Below are 19,013 nucleotides of genomic sequence, written 5' to 3'. Positions count from 1 at the left end.
ATGCCTGCTGCACTCCAGAGGCTGTGCTGGCTCCCTGTCCTCAGAGGGGAAGGATGAGAGCCTCGGGAAAGACAGCAAACCACCAGGGCTGGTCTCAGCAAGGCACAGACCTGTGCTAGCAGAGCCTGACACTCACCTGCTCTGTACTGTAACCTCTCTGAGCACAAGGGCTGTCACAGCCTGGCTCAAGATTTACACCTGTGGGACACAATTCCAGGCAGGCTCACACGTGGCTGATTGGAAATCAAGGACAGAAAGTCCTCCAAGGCTGGGAGATGCATTTTGTTCTCAAATCTATCCCATCAGACCAGGCTTCCTCTGAACACTGAGGGCAGAAGAGCATTTGGGAGAGGGCATCTCGAGTAGGAAATGCTGACAAGGAGATGGGCACATCATCTTTGGACGACTCTGGGCCTCCCCAGAAGAGCAGAGCTCAAGACATTCGGGGTTTGGGTGAAGTTAGACAGCTCTGGTCAGCAGCTGCTTTGCAGAAGACAGACCTGGTATGCTACCAAGGAAAATTCTGCCACCCAGACTTGTAGCTCCAGGAATTTGTAACTTGGCTTTTGGTACAGCTGTCTGATGCTTTTAAAAGTGCTCAGTAAATAAGGCAATATGAAAGTGATCCAGACCACTACCGATGCCTGAGGAAGTTCTGTGCAGCAGAGAAGCTGACTGAAATCACACTGTGAAAATACTTCATAACATCTCTAAAATTAGCATGAGCTCAAGGCATGGGATATAAGGACAGAACTGGAACACTACATTCCCATCTACACTGCAAGACAGACTGCATATAAATCAGATCTGAGCCTCAACTTATTCACTGTAGGCACCATCTACCCTAGGACAAGGATTTCCAGAAGAGCTGAGAACTTCTTCCACCAGACCAATGGAAACAGCACCAGCAGGAACATACCATGGTCAAGGTGTTAATGACCTTAATTTGCTATTAAAAAATAAAGAGTCCTTGTGGTACTTCTCAGTCAAAAAAAAACCCCTTTAAATATCTGTGACTGCACGTGTGTGACTACAAATGCCTATTTGTAACATAGAAAAGATGTGATGCACTTCAATTGAGCAACACATTTCTGTGCCTCTGAGCTGGCCTAGGCTTTCTACTTTGCCAAAAACAGACTGAAGCAAAGAATGATTTCCACCAAAACCACAAAGCACACTGCCAACGTACACAGGGGCCCTTGGGACAGACACCAGGGGACACAGGGGAAAGAGCATTGTTAAGTCAGTTTCTCTTACCTTTAACTTCAGTAAAATAACAAAAACAATTCATATTAACCGCAAGGAAATACTCATCAGATTCCACAAGCCTTTGAGACAGGATTTTCAGATGCAAGCAATATCCAATAGATGTTTCCCCACTGTAAAGAACCAGCTTTTTTTTATTTTGCAATTGCACCTGGTTGAAGTGATTGTACAGCATCCAGTGAGGTGGCCAGGAGTCAAGGATGGGAAATCCAGGCCAACAAGAAGCTGCTCCATGGGTTCACACTGACTTGTCCTTTCCATGCTGTGGCAGTCACCACCACAAATTGGGAGGTTCCTCAGCCACTCTGCTTTTAAACAAGGTAATTTCATCCAAGTGCCTCATGGGGACATCTCTGATGACCTCTGTCAAGTCCTCGTGAAGCAGAGGGAAAATGACGACGTTTAATGCAGGGCGTTCTGCCTGGAAACTAAATCAGACACAGGTGATTAGCCAAGGAAAAATACCAGTTCTGCAGTGCAAGAGAAGGGGATGGCCTGGGCATCGATCATGCAGGATGGGGGCAAGGAAGGAGGAGGCAGGAGGGGCAGCTGGAGCTCCAGGTCTCCCACTCTTCCCTCTCTGTGTCAGCAGGGAGCTCAGGCTGGGTTTGCACCTCTTTGCAGTGAGTCTGCTAAGCTGCCACAAGCCCACATTGCACCTGAAATCGGGAGGGAGGAAGAGGTCTAAAAAAAATTAATAAAAAATAAATCAAGACGGGTAGGTATTCTTAGAGGATCAGAGATCCCAAGAGCTCTGCCCAAGCTGGGCAAGGTGCTCAGCGATAACAATTTAAACCACCTGCAAACCGGAGGCAAGTTGCAGAGCCATTAGGAAAATCAGGCCAGAGCAATGTCAGGCATTCCCTCGGGGCTGAGCCTGGGATTATCACTTCAGGCTGGGTTGTTCTGCATGCAGAGTCTACGCTCTGCAATTAGAGCATAGGCAAGTTTAGAAAGCTCAGATGTGCAGATAAGCATTTAAGTGTGCTCACACTCACACACTGCAGCCTTCTTCCCAATCCAGGCTGCAGAGCAAAGGAAGAGATTTGCACAAGTTAAAGCCATTAAACAATGCAGAAAGAACCGTACAGAAAAAGCCCAAGCGCCCACCAGCACATACTTTACACGACAGCAACCTGTGAGGAAGAGAAATGGTGTTAGCAGTGCAGTGTAACAAGAGTTCAGTCTTTTAAAGCTGGGGGGGTAAAACTGTAGCATAATTACCCTTAAGAGTTACACCTTAAAATGGAAAAGATCAGTGACTCTTAGTGCTGTGCCACCAAGGTGTTTCCTCTGAAGGGTGTGACAAGGACCAGTTCATTATCACTCACAAGGAGGCAGAGTCACGCTGGCAGCACCAGTCCCTGGAGGCTGAACCAAGCTGTGCTGGGCCCAAAGAGAAGCTCTCTGCTCGACAAACTTAGACAGGTGTGTGCCTGGAAGATTCACAGCTCATCTCTAGCTCTGAAATGGCCAGATTTCTGTCAGTGAGGAAAGGCTGGAGATCCAGCTGCTGGAAACAGACATGAAAATCCCAGGTAGCAACGCAGCCAGCTGAAGAAAGCAACACGAGAGACTGGCATTTCCTGGGAGACTGAAAGGACATTCCCATCCACAAACGATTTGGAGTAGAGCTGCCAAAAACACAGCAGAGAAACTTCCATTCCCAGGCTAGCTGCTCAGCCTTGGTGGGTTGAATTAATTTGCCTGAACCTAAGTAGCTGCAGGAATAAGAATTTCCAGCAACAGAACTACCTGGGGCAATTTTCTATCTCTCTGCATCACAGACCTGCCCTTCATGCCTCATGCCTAAGGGCTGGCAGAAAAGGACACGGCTCCCTGAGTAGATCTGGGGACTTGTGTCAGAGCTGTGCAGCTTCTTACTTCCACAGCACTGCCCTCAAGAAATCAACCAGCAAATAACTGCTGATCTGGGAGGCAGCTGGTAAAGTCTGCAGTGAAATCACATAAAATACAGCCAAATGTCTCTTTGATAGTCCCTGCTCTGCCTCAGCTCTTCGTGTTCCTTATCCAACACCACAGTCCTGCAGAGAAAATCATGTTAATGGACCAAGTTTACTGAAGTCCAGCAAAGGAAGAAACTGCCATCTCCCCAAGGGAAAGAAACTGCTTCCTTCTTTGTATATAGACTCCCAAATTGGACCTGAGTGCTGCCTTCTCACCACGTACAAAACTGTAGTTTATAAGCAGCCTTTACACGTAGCTATAAAAACAAGAACCCAGACAAGTTTACATGACGAACTGCCACCGAGACAAGTGAAAAACCCCGACGCAGTTAAGTGTCCCTCCTAAAGAGGCTGGGTTTATACCAGGGGTTTGAACTTGATTTTAAAATAAGAGAAAAAAAAAAGAAAGCTTTGTGATTTTCTCCCCCCCCCCAACAGGAAACTGTATGTTACTGCAAACCTTGTAAATTCCATACCCCAGCAAGTTGACGCCGGAGAATTCTTTCCATGTACAATTTGTGTGATTTAAGGAAAAAAAAAAATCAAATGCACATGGTTCACTATTATTCTCAGTTAAATGTGCGTGCAAAGCCTCTCCTTTAACTGCCTGTTAAAAAACACCCTGATTTTAACGAGCAGCTGTCATAATGTTAAACTGGGATTAGCAGTTCCCAAAAGCAGCCTCCCTCCGCAATCTCTGCTCCTTTAGTCCTCCCCCGGAAGGCAATTCCTTTCTTCATCCACCTGTCCAGGTGGGCTAGATTAAGTGAGAGGCACTTAGAGCACTACTCCGAAAGGCCCCAGGCATGGGGAGGAGATAACAAGAAGGGGAAGAGAGTGAGTTAATGAGTTGCAGAACAGCTCCTGTAATCTTCTTGAGGGTTCTTTCCTCATTCCACACCTGGATGGACTTCAAACTCCATCCACCTCTGCAAACGCAGGGCTTGTAAAATTAAAACCCGAAGGATAGAGAAGGATGTTGACCCAGGGAGACAAAAGAGCTGCAGTTTCAGACATGAAGCCCTGTTTGGTTTTTTTTTGGTTTGGGTTTTGGTTGTTGTTTTTTTTTTTTAAGGGAAAAAAGCCAAGGATATGCTTGCCTGCTCTCTCCTACAAAACCTCCAGACTAAACTCATCATGATTAATTAAATGAAAGCAAGTTTTCTAGGCAACTGACTAGCAGCCCCTTCAAAACAGATCCTTTAATCAGAAACAACCACCGGGATAACAAAGAAAACACCTCCCTCCCCTTTCCCCCTTCATGTATATTTTCCAGCATAACCTCTGGTCCAGCAGAATCAACACCCAACCAACCACCACCCAGGGTGGTTTCTGAAGTGTCCTCATGTGGATGTGGACACAGAGCAGACCTGGCCTCAGCAGCTGGCTGGAATCATCCACAGAGCTGGGAAACAAATGATGAAGCACACCCTGTGTCACAAATTCCTCCTGGCATCAGCGTGTCTCTGCTCTTAGCTCTTGAACTGGTTGTATGTGGACGAAAGGGTTAATGATGCTTTGCTATTTGTCTCCAGAATTCTCCCAGAACAGGTGTGGACTGGACTCAGTAAGGTTATTTTCAAGTGAACAGCTTGGTAAATAGCCTAACACTACACTCTCAATTACTTCCAACCACTGTGGCAGGATCCAATATGTAGGTCAGGGACAAAGTCAAAAAGAAAGAGAAAAAGTCTAAAGCAAGGCTGCACTTTGATCAGATTTCCTCGATTTTAGCAAGACAAAAGAGACCCTCCCTGGAATGCAGTTATCTCCTGGCAAACATTGACGTGCCTCTCCAGAGAGGACAGCGAGTCCCCAGGAGATTCCAACTGCTGACAGATCCAAAGGGGAGCCCAAAGCCACGGGGAATCTCCCCAGCCAGCCTGGAAAGATGGATTACACCCACCCCACTGCAACCCTCTGCACCACACACCCTGGAAGGTGACAGCTCTCTGCATTAGGGGCTGCTCAAACCTCCTTTACTTACAAGGAAAGGATAAGGCAGTATTTGGGCTGAAGAATGTTCTTCCCCTTGAGATTTCCACAGAAACCCAAGGAAAGTCCCAAGCCAAATGAGACATTTCAGCACATCCCACTTCCCAGAGGCTGGCAAGCAGGGCAAGCAAGGAGGGATAATTAAACACTGCCAACAAAAGCAGCACACAGCAGATGAAGTGAGGAAATGCAGAGTATCAGGAATGGATCAAGGGCAGATCTCTGACCTCCACAAACCAAGCTGAGCTTATCGAAAAAGAAGCTCTAGAGAAGGAGAGGAAGGAAATGAGGAGAAGTTTGATTTGGGGGAACAGAGCAGATGTGGACTCTGGTTGGCACAACTCTCACAAATGCAAACCAGTCTCTGCTGCAGCCACACACCTTCTCCCCTCTCTGTTCTGACCTTCCCCACAGGCTGGTGAGCTGTTTTTGGAGAGCCACAAGTTTCTCAAGAGCAGAACTTTCAGACCAACTCACTTTCTGCCCTGTATGCAGCTTTCTCACCGCCATGCACAAAGCCCTGTTAATCCTCTGCCAGGCACAGCCTGTTTTTACGGGAAGACTTGCTCACACCTCGGAAGTTCAAATGTGGCATCTCTCTTGAAAGCTTCAGCCAGCATACCTGAGCCAGCCTGGAAACTCCCTTCCTGCAGCATGGCACGGTGGAATGGAGGAAGTGCCAGGGCAAGCTGGAGCAGCTGGCAGCAGCATGACCCAACACACACACACTCACACTTTTCCCCTCTTCCCAGGGAAGGCCAGGCAAACACTTCAGATTTGTTCCACTGCCCGCGCCCTGACCTCAGTACCAGGGAGCTGCAAATCTCTCCCTGCTTACAGTGATTGCCAAAGAAGCTTCTGCAGGAGCATCTTCCAAAGAAGATTTGGCCTCACCAAAGAAACTAGGTGGGATTCTCCCAGGCCCCTTCTCCTGGGAGCAGGGAGAACCTTTGCCTCCCACTCATCCCCCAGAAGCCTCTCAGGGGGTCCAAACCCTCCCCACACTGACTCTGACACTAGAGAATGGATCTGTTTTATTCTCCCTTCCAGCCCTGCCAGAGTGCCAGTGCTAAGCAGACTTTATTTCCAGACCTCAGAAATGGACTTGAAAAGTTCCCAAGGAGAGATGTTCAGATTCCTCTGGTTGCTCTTAACTCCACACAATGAGTTTGCTATAAAGCGTTTTCCTTTAGGAGTATCTTCCTTCATGTCTATGTAGACAAACCAACATTCTCCCACAGCTGCTGATTTTTCCACTCTTAAGTCCCATCACTGCAGTCTCCAACCTGAGACCAAGGGGTGTAGATGGGACTCTGGAAATCACTCACACACATCACTGCCAACTCCCCCATTATCCTCAATGCAGCTTCTTCATTTGCCACTGTGCTGAGCCACAGGGAAGGAGCAATAACACATCAGACTCATCCCGAGCCGAGGCAAATTACATCTCTCTGCTGTGGTTTCCCTGTAAGGCATGAATGGCACTCTGCTACTTCTCCTGTGAGCTGAGGTTTGTATCAAACATGCCTGCAGACCGATGTTCCTATGTTATTTTGCCAGCTGAACTCTGCATCACTCAAATGTGACCGGACAATTAGAGGGGGAGGGAATAAGAACCCAAAGAGCGATGCCAGAGCGCCCAGGACACGTCCTAGGGGAGTGCTCTGCCAGAGCAAGCTGAAAGTTATTTCCTAATCTCTTCCACAAATTAAAAAGCTACTGCAATAACTGCTCAATTAGATTTATTTTACTATGGAAATGCTTTAAAGCTGCAGTTAATGCTTCCGTTCAGCCTTTTTACACCCTCATGAAGAGAAAGCACGACAGTGCTATTCCAATATTATTTCTCAGCCAAGAGAGAGAGAGGACAATCCTTGAAAGTTATTTCATGCACAAACCAATCTGCCCGCTGAGGAAGGTTTCAGAACTGAATTCCTTTCAAAACACATGAGCTGGCAGTTAGAACGAGGCATTTGAGTCAGCCACAGGAATGCATTTAAAGAAGGGGGTTTGTGAGTACCCCCAAAAGAAGATAAATTAATATGGCAAACTGGGGATGGTCCCACAAGCCCTGCTGGCTTGTAAAGTATTTAAACCCACCCATAAACAACATCCCTGGTAGAAGCAAAGGTGTCTGGGCCACACCTCATGCATTCAACCTTCGCCAAGCCCGCCAAGGAATCCTTGGGCAACGCAATCTGACAAGGATGCAGTTTGTTATTCAGCCTGTGACAGAATGATTCAGGGGTTTCCAAGAGCAGGAAATGAAACAGACAATGAAAGCTTGAGCAGGATGCTAATGATTCACTACACCAGCCTGGTGATACATTAAGTCCTCTGCAATCCCACTTGTGCAGGGCTGGAGCCCTCGGCAGGCTGGGGCTGGCGGGGTGGGACCAGCAGCTCTGGGACCAGGAGAGCCAGCAGCAGACAGGGACTTCTTCAAGGTCAGAAGGAAGAGAAGGTGCTGAAGGGATGCAAAACCAGCCTGAAAATCTTGAACAAGCCCTAGGTGCTCACAGCAGCTTTTTGCAGTGGCAGTAGGACTGCAGCAGTCGGGTGGGCAGCACAGAATCGGCTGAATTCAAAGATGATCTTGCAATCACCTACTGCCCCTAGAGCCCCCTCCAACCCCTCTAAGAGTAAAAGGGATCCCCAAAAGGGATTTTATGAGCCTGAGACCACAATGAGAATCCAGGCGAGCAGAATGCTGCAGGGATACCCAGGGCAAGGGGGAATACTTAGCCCTGAGGTGAGCAAAACCTCATCTGTGATAACTCAGCCCTGTGCTAAATGCCAGGAGAGGGACTGGCTCGCTCAGCACTTTGCAATACTCCATTTCAGCCCTGTGCTCCCACCTGGAAGCCCTGCTTCTGCAACTCAATCCCAGGAGGCTGCTTCATCCCTTCAGCAAGCTCACAGCCACACAGGCCCACTGGAATCAGCAGTTTAAGAAAAAGGGAAGATCCAGCCAAGAGTTTCACGTTAAAAAAGGACAGTAACAAGCACGGGGAAATTTAGGTAATGCTACAGAAGACTGAACAAGAAGATCTAATTTAGGCTGAAAGCTCTTCCTAGAAAGTGGCAGCAATCTTATCATGAAAGTCACTTCAAACCAAGCACTTCATACCTGACACAGGCACAAGGCTGGGTAAGTTTGTGTTTCTCTTCCTCTGAGTTTGGATCCCCAGAACAGTGAAATTGTCCTAAATGAGAAAAATTCTCTGCACTTTCCAGCACTGGTTAAGCCAAGAGAGACCTGAGTCACAGAATCATAGAATTGTTTAGGGTGGAAAAGCCCCCTAAGACCAAGCCCAAGCATTCCCCCAGCACTACCATGGTCACCACTGAACCCATCCCCAGGTGCCACATCCTCATGGCTTTTAAATCCCTCCAGGGATGGAGACTGCACCACTGCCTTGGGCAGCTTTTGCCAGTGCTTGAGAATCCTTATGGTGAAGAAATTGTTCCTAGTATCCAACCTAAACCTTCCCTGGCACACCTTGAGGCCATTTCCTCTTGTCCTGTCCCTCATTCCTGACAGCAGAGCCTGACATTCCCCTGGCTGCACCTCCTGCCAGGGAGTTATGGAAAGACAGAAAAAACCAAAAAATACAGTGTGTTTTGGGGTGCCCAGCCAGCATCCCAAAACACACTCCAGCTGCACCACAGTTTTCCCCTTGGATTCATTTCTATAAATCACAGCTCATCTCTACACCTTGACACTTTTCCCCTTCTTTATGAAGAATCCCTAATGATGCTCTGTTCTCAGAGATTTTTTGTTTTGCTTTGAGGTTTTTTAAAATTTGTTTGTTTGTTTTTATTTTATTGTAGCTTTCTTGATCTTTTTTCAAGGTGTTTTTCCAAGGACTTTTCACTGGCTTGTATTGTCTGGTGTTGTAGAGTCCTTGAAATCACTACAATGATAGGAGCTATCTAAACACTTCAGCTAAAACCGACAAAATTCTAAAGGTACACAGTGGAAAATAAAAACCTGTCCTTGAAGCCAAGGGGATATTTGCTGAAGCATTTCCCATCCCCTCTTCCAGCCTGTTTTCTGATGGCAAGGAAAGCACCAGGAAAGCAACTTCTCCTGCACATTTGTGAAGTGCCTGCTAAGCCCATGTAGCTGTGCAAGCCTGCAGTCATCCAAATTCCTTGCCCGCAGGATTTTTGGGGCAGAGACATACCGGCATGTAAATACGATTATTTAGCATGCAGCCCGTTGGTAAATGGTGGGACCTTCCATGGGTCATAGCTCCATCTACTGACTCTTCCACAAAATAACACTGTGGAAAAGATCGGGAAAGCTCCTGGAAGGCTCAATCCCTTGGACCTGCCTTTGGACTCAAGGGTCTGTGCAGGAATTTAGAAACAATCCCAGCACGGCAGCGCAGCCCAAAATGGCAAAGCAAATTTACCTTTTCTGCAAAGAAGCCTTGGCACAGCAGCAAGTCTGGGGTCACACCTGAACCTCCAACCACAGGGCCTGAAATTGTGGTATTTTAGTGTTTGTGGAATTAGTGCTGCAGTGGTTTGAACAGAAGAGTTATTTAAACAGGGATAACACGTGCTTGGAGCTGAGCACTCCAGCAAAGTTTGGGTCCAAGCATAAAATGGAAAACATTGTGTTCATTGGATCTGCTGCTGTCTGAAGTGTGGCAGCAGCTGAGCACCATGTGATGGGGGGAAAAAAAACGTCAATTTACACAGAAACTGAGACTAGACCAACGTCACCTGTGAAACCTGAGGAAGATCAGGGAAGTGGATCTGGATCACTCGAGCCACATCTCCCACTGTAACCACTACGCCCTTCTTATGTGCAGAGCATCTCCCTGAACCATAAAGGAGCTCCCCCCTCCCATCCACACTGAAGGAAAAAGAATAAAGAAAAACACTGCAATGATTTATCTGCCCAGAGGGAAACAATCTTTACAGTCTTCTCTACAGCTCAGAGGAGACCTTGCCCTTGCAAGCCTCCTGCTTGCTGATGAGGCTCCAGATGAGCCCTGCTCTGCTTATTGTGTTTCATTGCAAAAGAGCCAGAACTGAATCAGAGGCTTTTAATGACTCAAATACACGAATTAGTTTGTCCCAAATAGCAGCAAACTTCAAGCAGAAGCTGCTCACCAGAAAGCTGGACACCACAGGGTCTGGTTCAAAGCTGTCACAAGACTAAGAGACATGAGAACAACCTCTCTTTTCAGGCCAGTGGAACAGAAATACATAACACTAACCTCCTTTTACAGTAAAAAGGGACAGTTTGAGAAGCAGCTCAGGCTTTAAGCCACTGCTGTGATGCAGCAGATTTAATTCCCAAGCTCCCATCACCACACCCTGTATATTCACCATCTTCCAGTACAATTCCACAGCTGAAACCAGTCTGTTCTCCCTAGATAGGTTGTGTTACTTAAACCCTCCTGTGCACCCACACTTGAAAAAGGACTGCCCTGCACTATATTGCATTTTCAAGCCCTCTCAGCTCTACCTCCTGCAGCAAACTCCTGATACCTGGCCAGCCTTGGGCCCTTCCCATTCCCACTCACATTTCTTCTCTGTTTTAGAGGCATTGGGAGAATGTGAACCACTTCAGCTCCATTTTGCTGTTCAAAACTATCTCTCAGCCTAAACAACACCATCACCACAGCCCTAAAACAGGAACTCTGACCCTCAGTAGGACCTGAAGAACATGGACCAATTGCCCCAGCTCAAGAAAGGGAGCAAAGAAAGGCTCCAGGTCCCTCGTCTCACCTCCTCCTTCCCACCCACTCCCCATTTTCACACACAGCATCCACACACATTCCAAACAAATGGGAAAAAAAAAAAAAGCATAAATCCCCTTGTTTTATTCTGGCACAAGGATAGATAACTTCCAACTTGCTGCCTGGTGTAAAACTTGGATTAAAGAGACACCAGCTGCACACTCTTAGAGGAAGCCATGCTGTGTGAATTGGAGCTGTACCCACAGGTTTAAGCTCACACACAGATTTTACTGCACATCTCTCTGCCTTGGAGTAGCAGACAAAATGCAGCCAAGAGCAAGTCAATTCCTGACCCCATCCCAAGGCACATTTGTGCGAGGATGAGAATGGAATTGCTGGAGAAGCTACGTGGTTAAAGACTCGCTGATGGCTCATGGAAGACTCCAGGCTTTGCTTACACATCATTTTCTGTATTTTGTTTCTTCCATTTGATTACTAGAGACAGTTGCATGAGAACAGGATCTTTGTTGCTTAGGAGAGCATCTGCTCCCACTGCTTATCCTCCTCCCGAAGTCATAATCTTACATGACATCAAAATCGTTTCCAGAGCCACCAATTACAATGTCACAGAGGATTATGACTTCAGGTGTAGAATTTGCAGAAGGAGCAGATGCTCTCTTCAGCAAAAAAAACCCCAAAACCCAGCCTTCAAAAAACCCTGTTTTCATACAAGTGTCTCTATTAATAAAATACAAAAGAAGAAAATAAGTTTGACAGCCAGAACTGTAGCTAAATATAAAAATAGTTTTTAACATTTCCACCAGGCATCAGCTGCTCTTTAGAAAGTTCTCAGGGTTTAGATTATAAAAAGGCAAAGAATGTAGTGAGAATCAGTCCATGACAGAGAAAAAGAGGGAGAAAAGACTGGAGAATGGTCTATTTCTACCCAGTAAGTGGACATTAAAATTTTGGACAGCGCTGTAGCAGCACCTCAGAAGGGAGGGAAAATAATGGGAACTGCAGATTTCTGGTTCTTTCCAAGGATCCCCAAAGCACAACTGAAACCAACCCAGCAATGTTTTTACAGATATGAAGCCCTGTGTAAAACAAACTCAAAGAATCCTTGTCGCATCACGAGGAATTTACTCGGATGTTTCCAACAATCCCCATCCCAGAAGGACACAGAGGCTTTCAGAGGCAGCAACAATCTCAGGAGCAGTTTGGTAGGGAGCTAATATAGTCACAGCCTGCCCTGGATTTGATCCACGGAAACAAGCCAAGTGTAATAAGTTAGTTTGAAGCTGGAGGAAGGCTGGGGGGGAGGAGCACCCTTTAGGATGCACTAATAACGCCGTGTGATTTGAAATTTTTATTAGAGCTTAACAGCGCACAGCAACAGTAGGTGACAAAGAAAACAGGCTGAAGGTGGGGAAATAGCCTCATAGGAAAAAAAAAAAAAGATAATAATGGAAAGTCTGCTGCATGGGAAATATTTTGTAAGATGACTGCCATTATTAGAAGATTTCCAAATGCCAAGCGTAATTAAAAGCTCGCTTTTCAAATGCAGTTCACGGCTCACACACAAACGTTTCCCACCACGTGAGCCTCAGAACGCTGCAAGGGGCCAAGCAAAATGCATTTAAGAACTGCCAAACGTGCAAAGGCAGTTTGTACCGATTCTCCCCCCCTCAAGCGCCCTCCGAAGAAAAAACCCTTCACAACAACCCTTTAAAGGCTTTGAATTGCGCTGCCAGGGGATTATCAGTAAGTGACATTTACAAGTGATTAGAGGACAGAGAATTATCTTAGTCACTTGTGGGAAAGGAGGAAAGCTTCAAGGTCAAATCTCTCAGTACTTAAATGTCGGCAGATGTTTTGTTTACACAAAAAGTGTCATTTGATTTATGATGGAGCTCTGCATCCAGAACTTCAACTCGGCCAGCAGAACTGCAGAGAACGTGGGTGGGAATGGAATCAAGAATTCATATAATACCTTCAAATATTTCACTGATTCACTCTTATTAAAGTAAGAGGCTGGTTTAAGTGCCAAACAGTTACACATTACCTATTAGCTCCTTGGAACAAGAGCTCCAAGCCATATAAACCTTGGCAAGCCAGGCAACGGAGATAAATCTCCAAGATAAAGCTCCAGGAATCCCACATCCACCCTTTTCCGCACTCACCTCCGGACAATGGACTGCTGGAGATTTTTGCAAACGGTAAGAGACTCTCCCATAAACATGTGGCACATGATGACCTCAAGGCAGCTGGCCATGAATGACATCACTGCGTCAGACTGCAGAGTCCCGCTCCGGGAGACGATGCAAAGGCGCTGGAGAGAGGAGCAGTGACTCAGTGCCTGGAAGAACTGGGCGCCCGCACAGAAGTAGGGCTGTTCCAGCCTGCAGGAATAAACAAAAACAACTCAATGGGCAATTCATGCCCGGGATGCTCTCAGACAAGAGGGAAAGACACAGCACATTCATGGGGGGACTGGCAAATGGAGCGAGGAGTGCCTCCAGCCCTGAAGGACAAGGGCACAAATAGGCAGGAAAGCCCTAAATGCAGAATTCTGGCGCCCACAGGGAGTGACCTTGGAGTAACCCTGGTTTTGCAAGTTTCCCACAAAGTATGGTGGGTAAGACAAGCAGCAGATCCATTCTGGTCTTAAAAGCACAGCCTGGCTTCTGTACCTGACATCCACCAAGCAGGTGGTGTGGATTTAGGGACCTTCTGCTCCAGGGTACAAACACTGCCCAAACTGGTCATATCTTCAGTTTCCTGCCATGAAAAATACACAGTGCACACAGGCAGACGCAGAACTGGGGCCAACACAGCGACCACAACCCGCCCTGGCAAAGGATCAGAGCTACTGCTCTCCCACAGGAAGAACAACCATCATCAACCCAACCTTTACCTTAAACACCTGGCTCAGGGAAGACAGACAGGATCCTCTATCACAGTGATGCAGGAGGACAATAAAATGACAGTGATCACACCTGGCCAACGTGGGGTCTGTGTTCTATCCAGCAGAATAAATGGGTGACTCCCTCACAGAAGCCAGCCTGAACCTGCCTGAGGCCTGTGCCACCAGGAGAGTTCACCTGCTCAGTGCAGATTTACTACCAGGCTTCAGAGCACTTGGGAATCTCAGTCATTGGGTCAGGAAAGCCAAGAGCTCCAGAAAGGTTAATCCATGAGGTGATAACAAGCTGTCAGCCCAGCCTGATCTGGGTAATCTCTGCATAGGCTTTGTAGTATGCAGGGGTATCTCGGCAACCTAATCTTGTTAATTGATAAATCCTGTTTCAGTCTCAGCTTACAACTGCTGTCAGGTGGCACTGCCTGAAGAGATCCTAAGAACATATCTACACTTTAGGCAATAAGTTAAAATTCATATTATGAGAACAGGAAGCCTCTTCAATTTTTCACCATCATTACTGGGGCACTGTAAATGTAGGACAAAAAGCACGGAATCTCCAGGATCCAGGTTTCCAGGTGAATCTCCGGGATGCAGCAGCCACACCTGCAATGCCGCCCTGCCCTCGCTAGATGGCAATGTTGCTTTGGAATAGCCCCTTAAACGTGTTCCTGAGCCTGGAAAACTGGGAAGGGAAAACAGGGTGGAAACAGCAGGGAATCAGGCAAATCAAAAGGAAACTACGTTATCAGGAGGAAGTGCTAATTTCTAAAACCATCTTAAGCCAATATAAAACCTTAGACTGTACTCAGGGAAGAAGAGTGACAGCTTCCACCCAAATCAGTCCAAGGAGAGCCCCGTTCCAGCCTTCACTCCAGGCTCTGTGCTGCCTCCCATCTCTGTCACTCTTGGCCTCCATTTCAAAGCCTCAGGAAGCTACAGGGCCCAGGATGAGCAAAGCAGCACTGCACACCCCAACCTCCTTCCCCAGCCCTCAGTTCCTCCATGGCTATTTACTCTCCTCAAGGTTAAGGACTCATTCACATAAGCCAAGACCTTGAGCAACTGAATTCCCAACAGCTGCCACCCCTGGGATGAGACCAGCACACTCCTCCCCCATTATAAATGGGAAGTGGTGGAAAATGAAAACCCTCCTGAGGTGTTTCAGCCCCCTTGGCTCCCCTCACTGTTGCAGTGGATCGGGGACAGGCACACAAGCACCAGTCTCAGGTGATGAGCAGTAATTTCAGCCACAGTAACTGCGACCTTGTCTCAACTGCACAGCACTTTGGAGCTTGGTGAACAAAGGGGGACAAGGGGACTGACAGGTTCTGCAGTTTCACTGAAAGAGGCTGATTTTGGAAAAAAAAGAAAAGAAAAAACCTGTCTCCCTAAAGCCATGATGTTTGTGTTCATATGGACTACTGCAAGGAAACCATCAGTTTCCTTTCACAAGCACATTTTGGCTACCATGAAGCTCCTTTGTGCACTCTTTAGGATCAGACCCTTGGTAGGATCCTTTAAATCGTATCAGGAGAGGAACACCAACAGGACAAACTCTAAATCTGGAATGTTTTCAGTACATTATAAAGAAAACAAATTAAAAAATAAAGAGGCAAGATTTTCATACAAACCCAAGGCAGACAAATATCTCATTGGGCAACCCAAAGAAAACTCTATCTAAACAGTGTAGGAGTCTCTTCCTTCCTGGAAATTTAAGATGTGTGCATGTATACAAAGCCAAAAAATCAGCAAAGACACGTAGTATTTAACCAGCCCTGACAAGTTGTTAGCTCCCAAATAAGCAGCATACACTTTTCCTTATCTAAAAGGAAGGCAGTCACAGCACTTTTTGCTCCTAAAACACCGGTTAAAGGGCATATCCTGAGCCCTCAAGGACAACATGCAATGCCTTCCCATTCTCCACAAGTCAGGAAGGAAAATACTCAGTTTTCAAGGCATTGCATCTACTGTGGACCGGAACGCTTTTAATAGTAGCCACAATAAACCACACATCACATTTCTGGAGATCCACAAACAAAATGGGGGACGTTCAAGGGCAGCCCCTCACCTGAGATCTCTCAAACACTTGCAGTGTTTCAGCATGTCCATGAGAGCAGACATATAGACCACCTTGCCCATCATGCCCAGGTTGGCCAAGGAAAGAGTCCGCAGGTGCTGGCACTGCAGCCCGATGTTGACGAGCCCAGAGCCCGTGAGAATATTTGGCAGCTGTGCTAAGGTGAGGCTCTGCAGGTAAGTCAATTGGCTAATGGCAGCCACCTCTGAATCCCCCACGCTCTGTGCCCGGACGCAGGGAGGCAACGAGTTCCGAATTGCTGGCTCGTTGCGGGGCATGGCAGAGGAGAAACTGGACCCAATTATCTCCAATGTTTCCAAAAGTCTGAGGCTTCCCATTAGAGCCCAAAACACTGAGGACTCAATCTTCTGATTTGTCTGTACCCCAATCCGAACTTTCCTTCCAAATGTTTGGGGCACCAAATTAGGTGTGCTGGGAGGCTTCTCCACACTTGCACCAACATCTGTGATGGAGCAAACTGGTAGTGCTAATGAGAGCAGGTGCTTTAGCCTGGACAGGAGCTGGCACAGGTGGTTCCCTATGCTTTCAGAGCTGTGATGGTGAGCTGCAGAGAGGTTCAGGTGTCTCAGGTTGCAGCAAGACACTACCAGACTTTCCAAAATGCTGCTGTCGATGTCATCTTCTGCTTTCCGAAACAAGGACTCCGGGGCCAGGCAGTGAACGCAGCCACTGAGGTTCAAACTGGTCAGGCTTTTAAGATCCTTCCCACCATTAATGACCCTCTGGATCAGGTGCCCACCAGATAAGGTGCATCGGCTAAAGCTGAAGTAGAAAGGGTTGTTGAACTTCAAGTGTTGCAGGAGCCCAGAGCCGTTAATCCAGGCTTTGGGCAGTTGTAAAGCATCCAGACGTACATTTCGGGCCATGGAGTCCAGGAGGTTTTTGGTGGCTCCCGTCTCTGCAAAGCTGCCGGGGGCAGAGATGAGGAAGGCGTGGAGGTTCTCAGGTGTCCGATCACTCAGCACTGCCAAGTACAGCCTCACCACCTCCTGATTGACATAGCCAGGAGCCAGCCTGGCGTAGAAGATGCGGAGGTTCTGGTAATGGGGCACGTTGCTCTCGCCCACCATCAGCTGCCCAGAGAGCATAAACCCCTCCCGCGAGCGGTCGAGGATCTCAAAGTAGAGCAGCAGTTTCTCAAGGCTGGTGCAGCACGGCACGACACCATAGGAGGGTGTGTAGAGGGTTTGCTTCAGCTCCGAGACGCGGCTGAGGGTGGCTTTGCACTCGCTGCTCAGCTGGCTGGCATCAAAGCCGGGGTTCACGTCGATGGCCAGGGAGCGCAGGTGCTGCAGCGAGGAGAGCATCTTGGAGAGCCGCAGCGAGGTGACGTGGCACCCCGACAGGTTCAGCTTCACCAGGTTCTTGCACCGTGTTACGTGGTCGATGGTGGAGCTGGGCAGCCAGTAGCACCCGGCCATGTTCAGCTGGTAGATCTCCTTCCCAATGTCCCTCATCAGCTGCTTCACCTTGTCTTTGTTCACCTGCACCCAAACAAAAGCACGTTCAGTGAGAGATATGGCAGTGGTGGGCACTGACTCAGCTTCCCAGCTGGAGGTGGGGATAAGAGGGATAAGAGTGGCTGGTACTTGGATTATGTGGCTCATCATTTGGGGACGGCAGCACAGCCTAAGAATCACCACACTGCTGGCAGCTCAGTCTGCCATGCTTTGGACTCTTGGGATTACACTTCCTTTTGCTTCGGCAGTTCTGCATTACAGACTGCTCAGCAGCTGAGGGTGGAAGGGAAAACCACCTCAGTTTTCCACCAGCAAAGCTATTTCAGCAGAACTGGCTATGTGCAGAAACTCAAATTGAAAGAGGAATTCTTCTTCATTCAGCTTCCTCTTTTGGAAGAGAGCATAAGGGACTTTCCCCTGCCTGCACTGGCTGATACAGTTCTCATTGAATATATCACCCCTCCTTCCCAAACTTTATTTTTGTTATAACATGCACACAATTTCTGGCTTTGCTGACTGCATGCCTGACAGCAACATGCACAAGATTTTTTTGCACAACAACACGGAAAACATATTTTGGGAAAACCGTAACTTCAAGGTCATGTTTACTTTCATTTTAGCTTCCAGAAATATGGAGAAGTTAAGTTTTCACTGACAGTATTTTATATAACTCAGGAAGCACAGAGCTGTTCTAACAAAGCATACTGGAAAATGAATGCTTTTATAAAACAGCTTATTGTGTATTTGATTTCACAGTTCAGGAGCAGTCTATTTATGCATACACATTGGAAAGTTCTACTTCTTGGCATTGTTTTCCAGAAATCAGATTTTTCTGGACAGCTAACAGAAGAAGCAAGCTACTCTCCCCACCTTATAATCCTTCTGAAGCAGGACTGTATGTGTTAGACTCTTGTCAAGGCAAAGTGTTGCAAGTTTCCTGCAGGTTCTCCTGACATTGAGGACCAAGTCTGTGCAAGGGACATAGCTGAGGATGTGCAGAAGGATCTCATCTGAGAATTCCATCAAGTTGACTCCATTGCTTTCCTCTTCACTCTCCTCACTTACGACATCCTGGTGGAAAAGAAAAAGAGGAAAAAGAAAAGAATATGGAGGTAGTGCAAAACTTCTCATGAAATCACGGTACTTTCACTTGGTCTTTCACCACTGGCAAACATTTCCATTCATTCTACTTACTTTGCCACTGGAAAAGCAAGTGTCCATGATCTTTTCCTAAATATACCACAGCGACGTCTTTCTACATCCTTCCTCCAAGCGCCACCCGTTTCAATAACCTTTAGAGTTACATAACCATGCATATATACATATAGATACGGCTATATTTATCTGTTTACACATACAGACACACACCAACACTGCAGCCCAACATCACCGCCAGCTCTTGTGCAACACTCTCACACCTTAACGGCGAACCCAGAGCCCAAACCGGCACTAACGCCAGGGCAGCTCCCTGCCGAGGGCAGCGGGGCTGCTCCGCCTCACAACCCCGTGAGCCCCCCGCACACACCCGGCGAGGGCGATCCCGGCGCCCTCCGTGCCCCCGAGCCCGGCTCCCGCCCGGAGGGCTCCGGACTCCCGCAGCCC

At 47.5% G+C, this 19,013-nt stretch overlaps 1 protein-coding gene across 1 annotated transcript in view; it reads right to left on the bottom strand.

Annotated features, from left to right (window-relative positions):
* The window catches only part of FBXL18 (F-box and leucine rich repeat protein 18), a 22,467-nt gene extending 3,989 nt beyond the window's left edge, over window positions 1-18,478 (bottom strand). The window contains exons 1-4 of the mRNA XM_031056511.1: window positions 18,282-18,478; window positions 15,922-17,435; window positions 13,114-13,332; window positions 1-1,694 (exon numbers count right to left, since the gene is read on the bottom strand). The exon at window positions 1-1,694 is cut by the window's left edge and continues 3,989 nt beyond it. Coding sequence (XP_030912371.1) covers window positions 1,538-1,694; window positions 13,114-13,332; window positions 15,922-17,435; window positions 18,282-18,434 — 2,043 coding nt within the window. The 5' untranslated portion in view covers window positions 18,435-18,478 and the 3' untranslated portion in view covers window positions 1-1,537. The remainder of the gene's footprint in view (window positions 1,695-13,113; window positions 13,333-15,921; window positions 17,436-18,281) is intronic.
* Between the last annotated feature and the right edge of the window lie 535 nt (window positions 18,479-19,013).

Source organism: Geospiza fortis, unplaced genomic scaffold (genome assembly GCF_000277835.1).
Source record: "Geospiza fortis unplaced genomic scaffold, GeoFor_1.0 scaffold237, whole genome shotgun sequence".
NCBI classification, from domain to species: domain Eukaryota; kingdom Metazoa; phylum Chordata; class Aves; order Passeriformes; family Thraupidae; genus Geospiza; species Geospiza fortis.
Note: the sequence above shows the minus strand (reverse complement) of the source record. Positions and strands in the feature narration are given on the sequence as shown.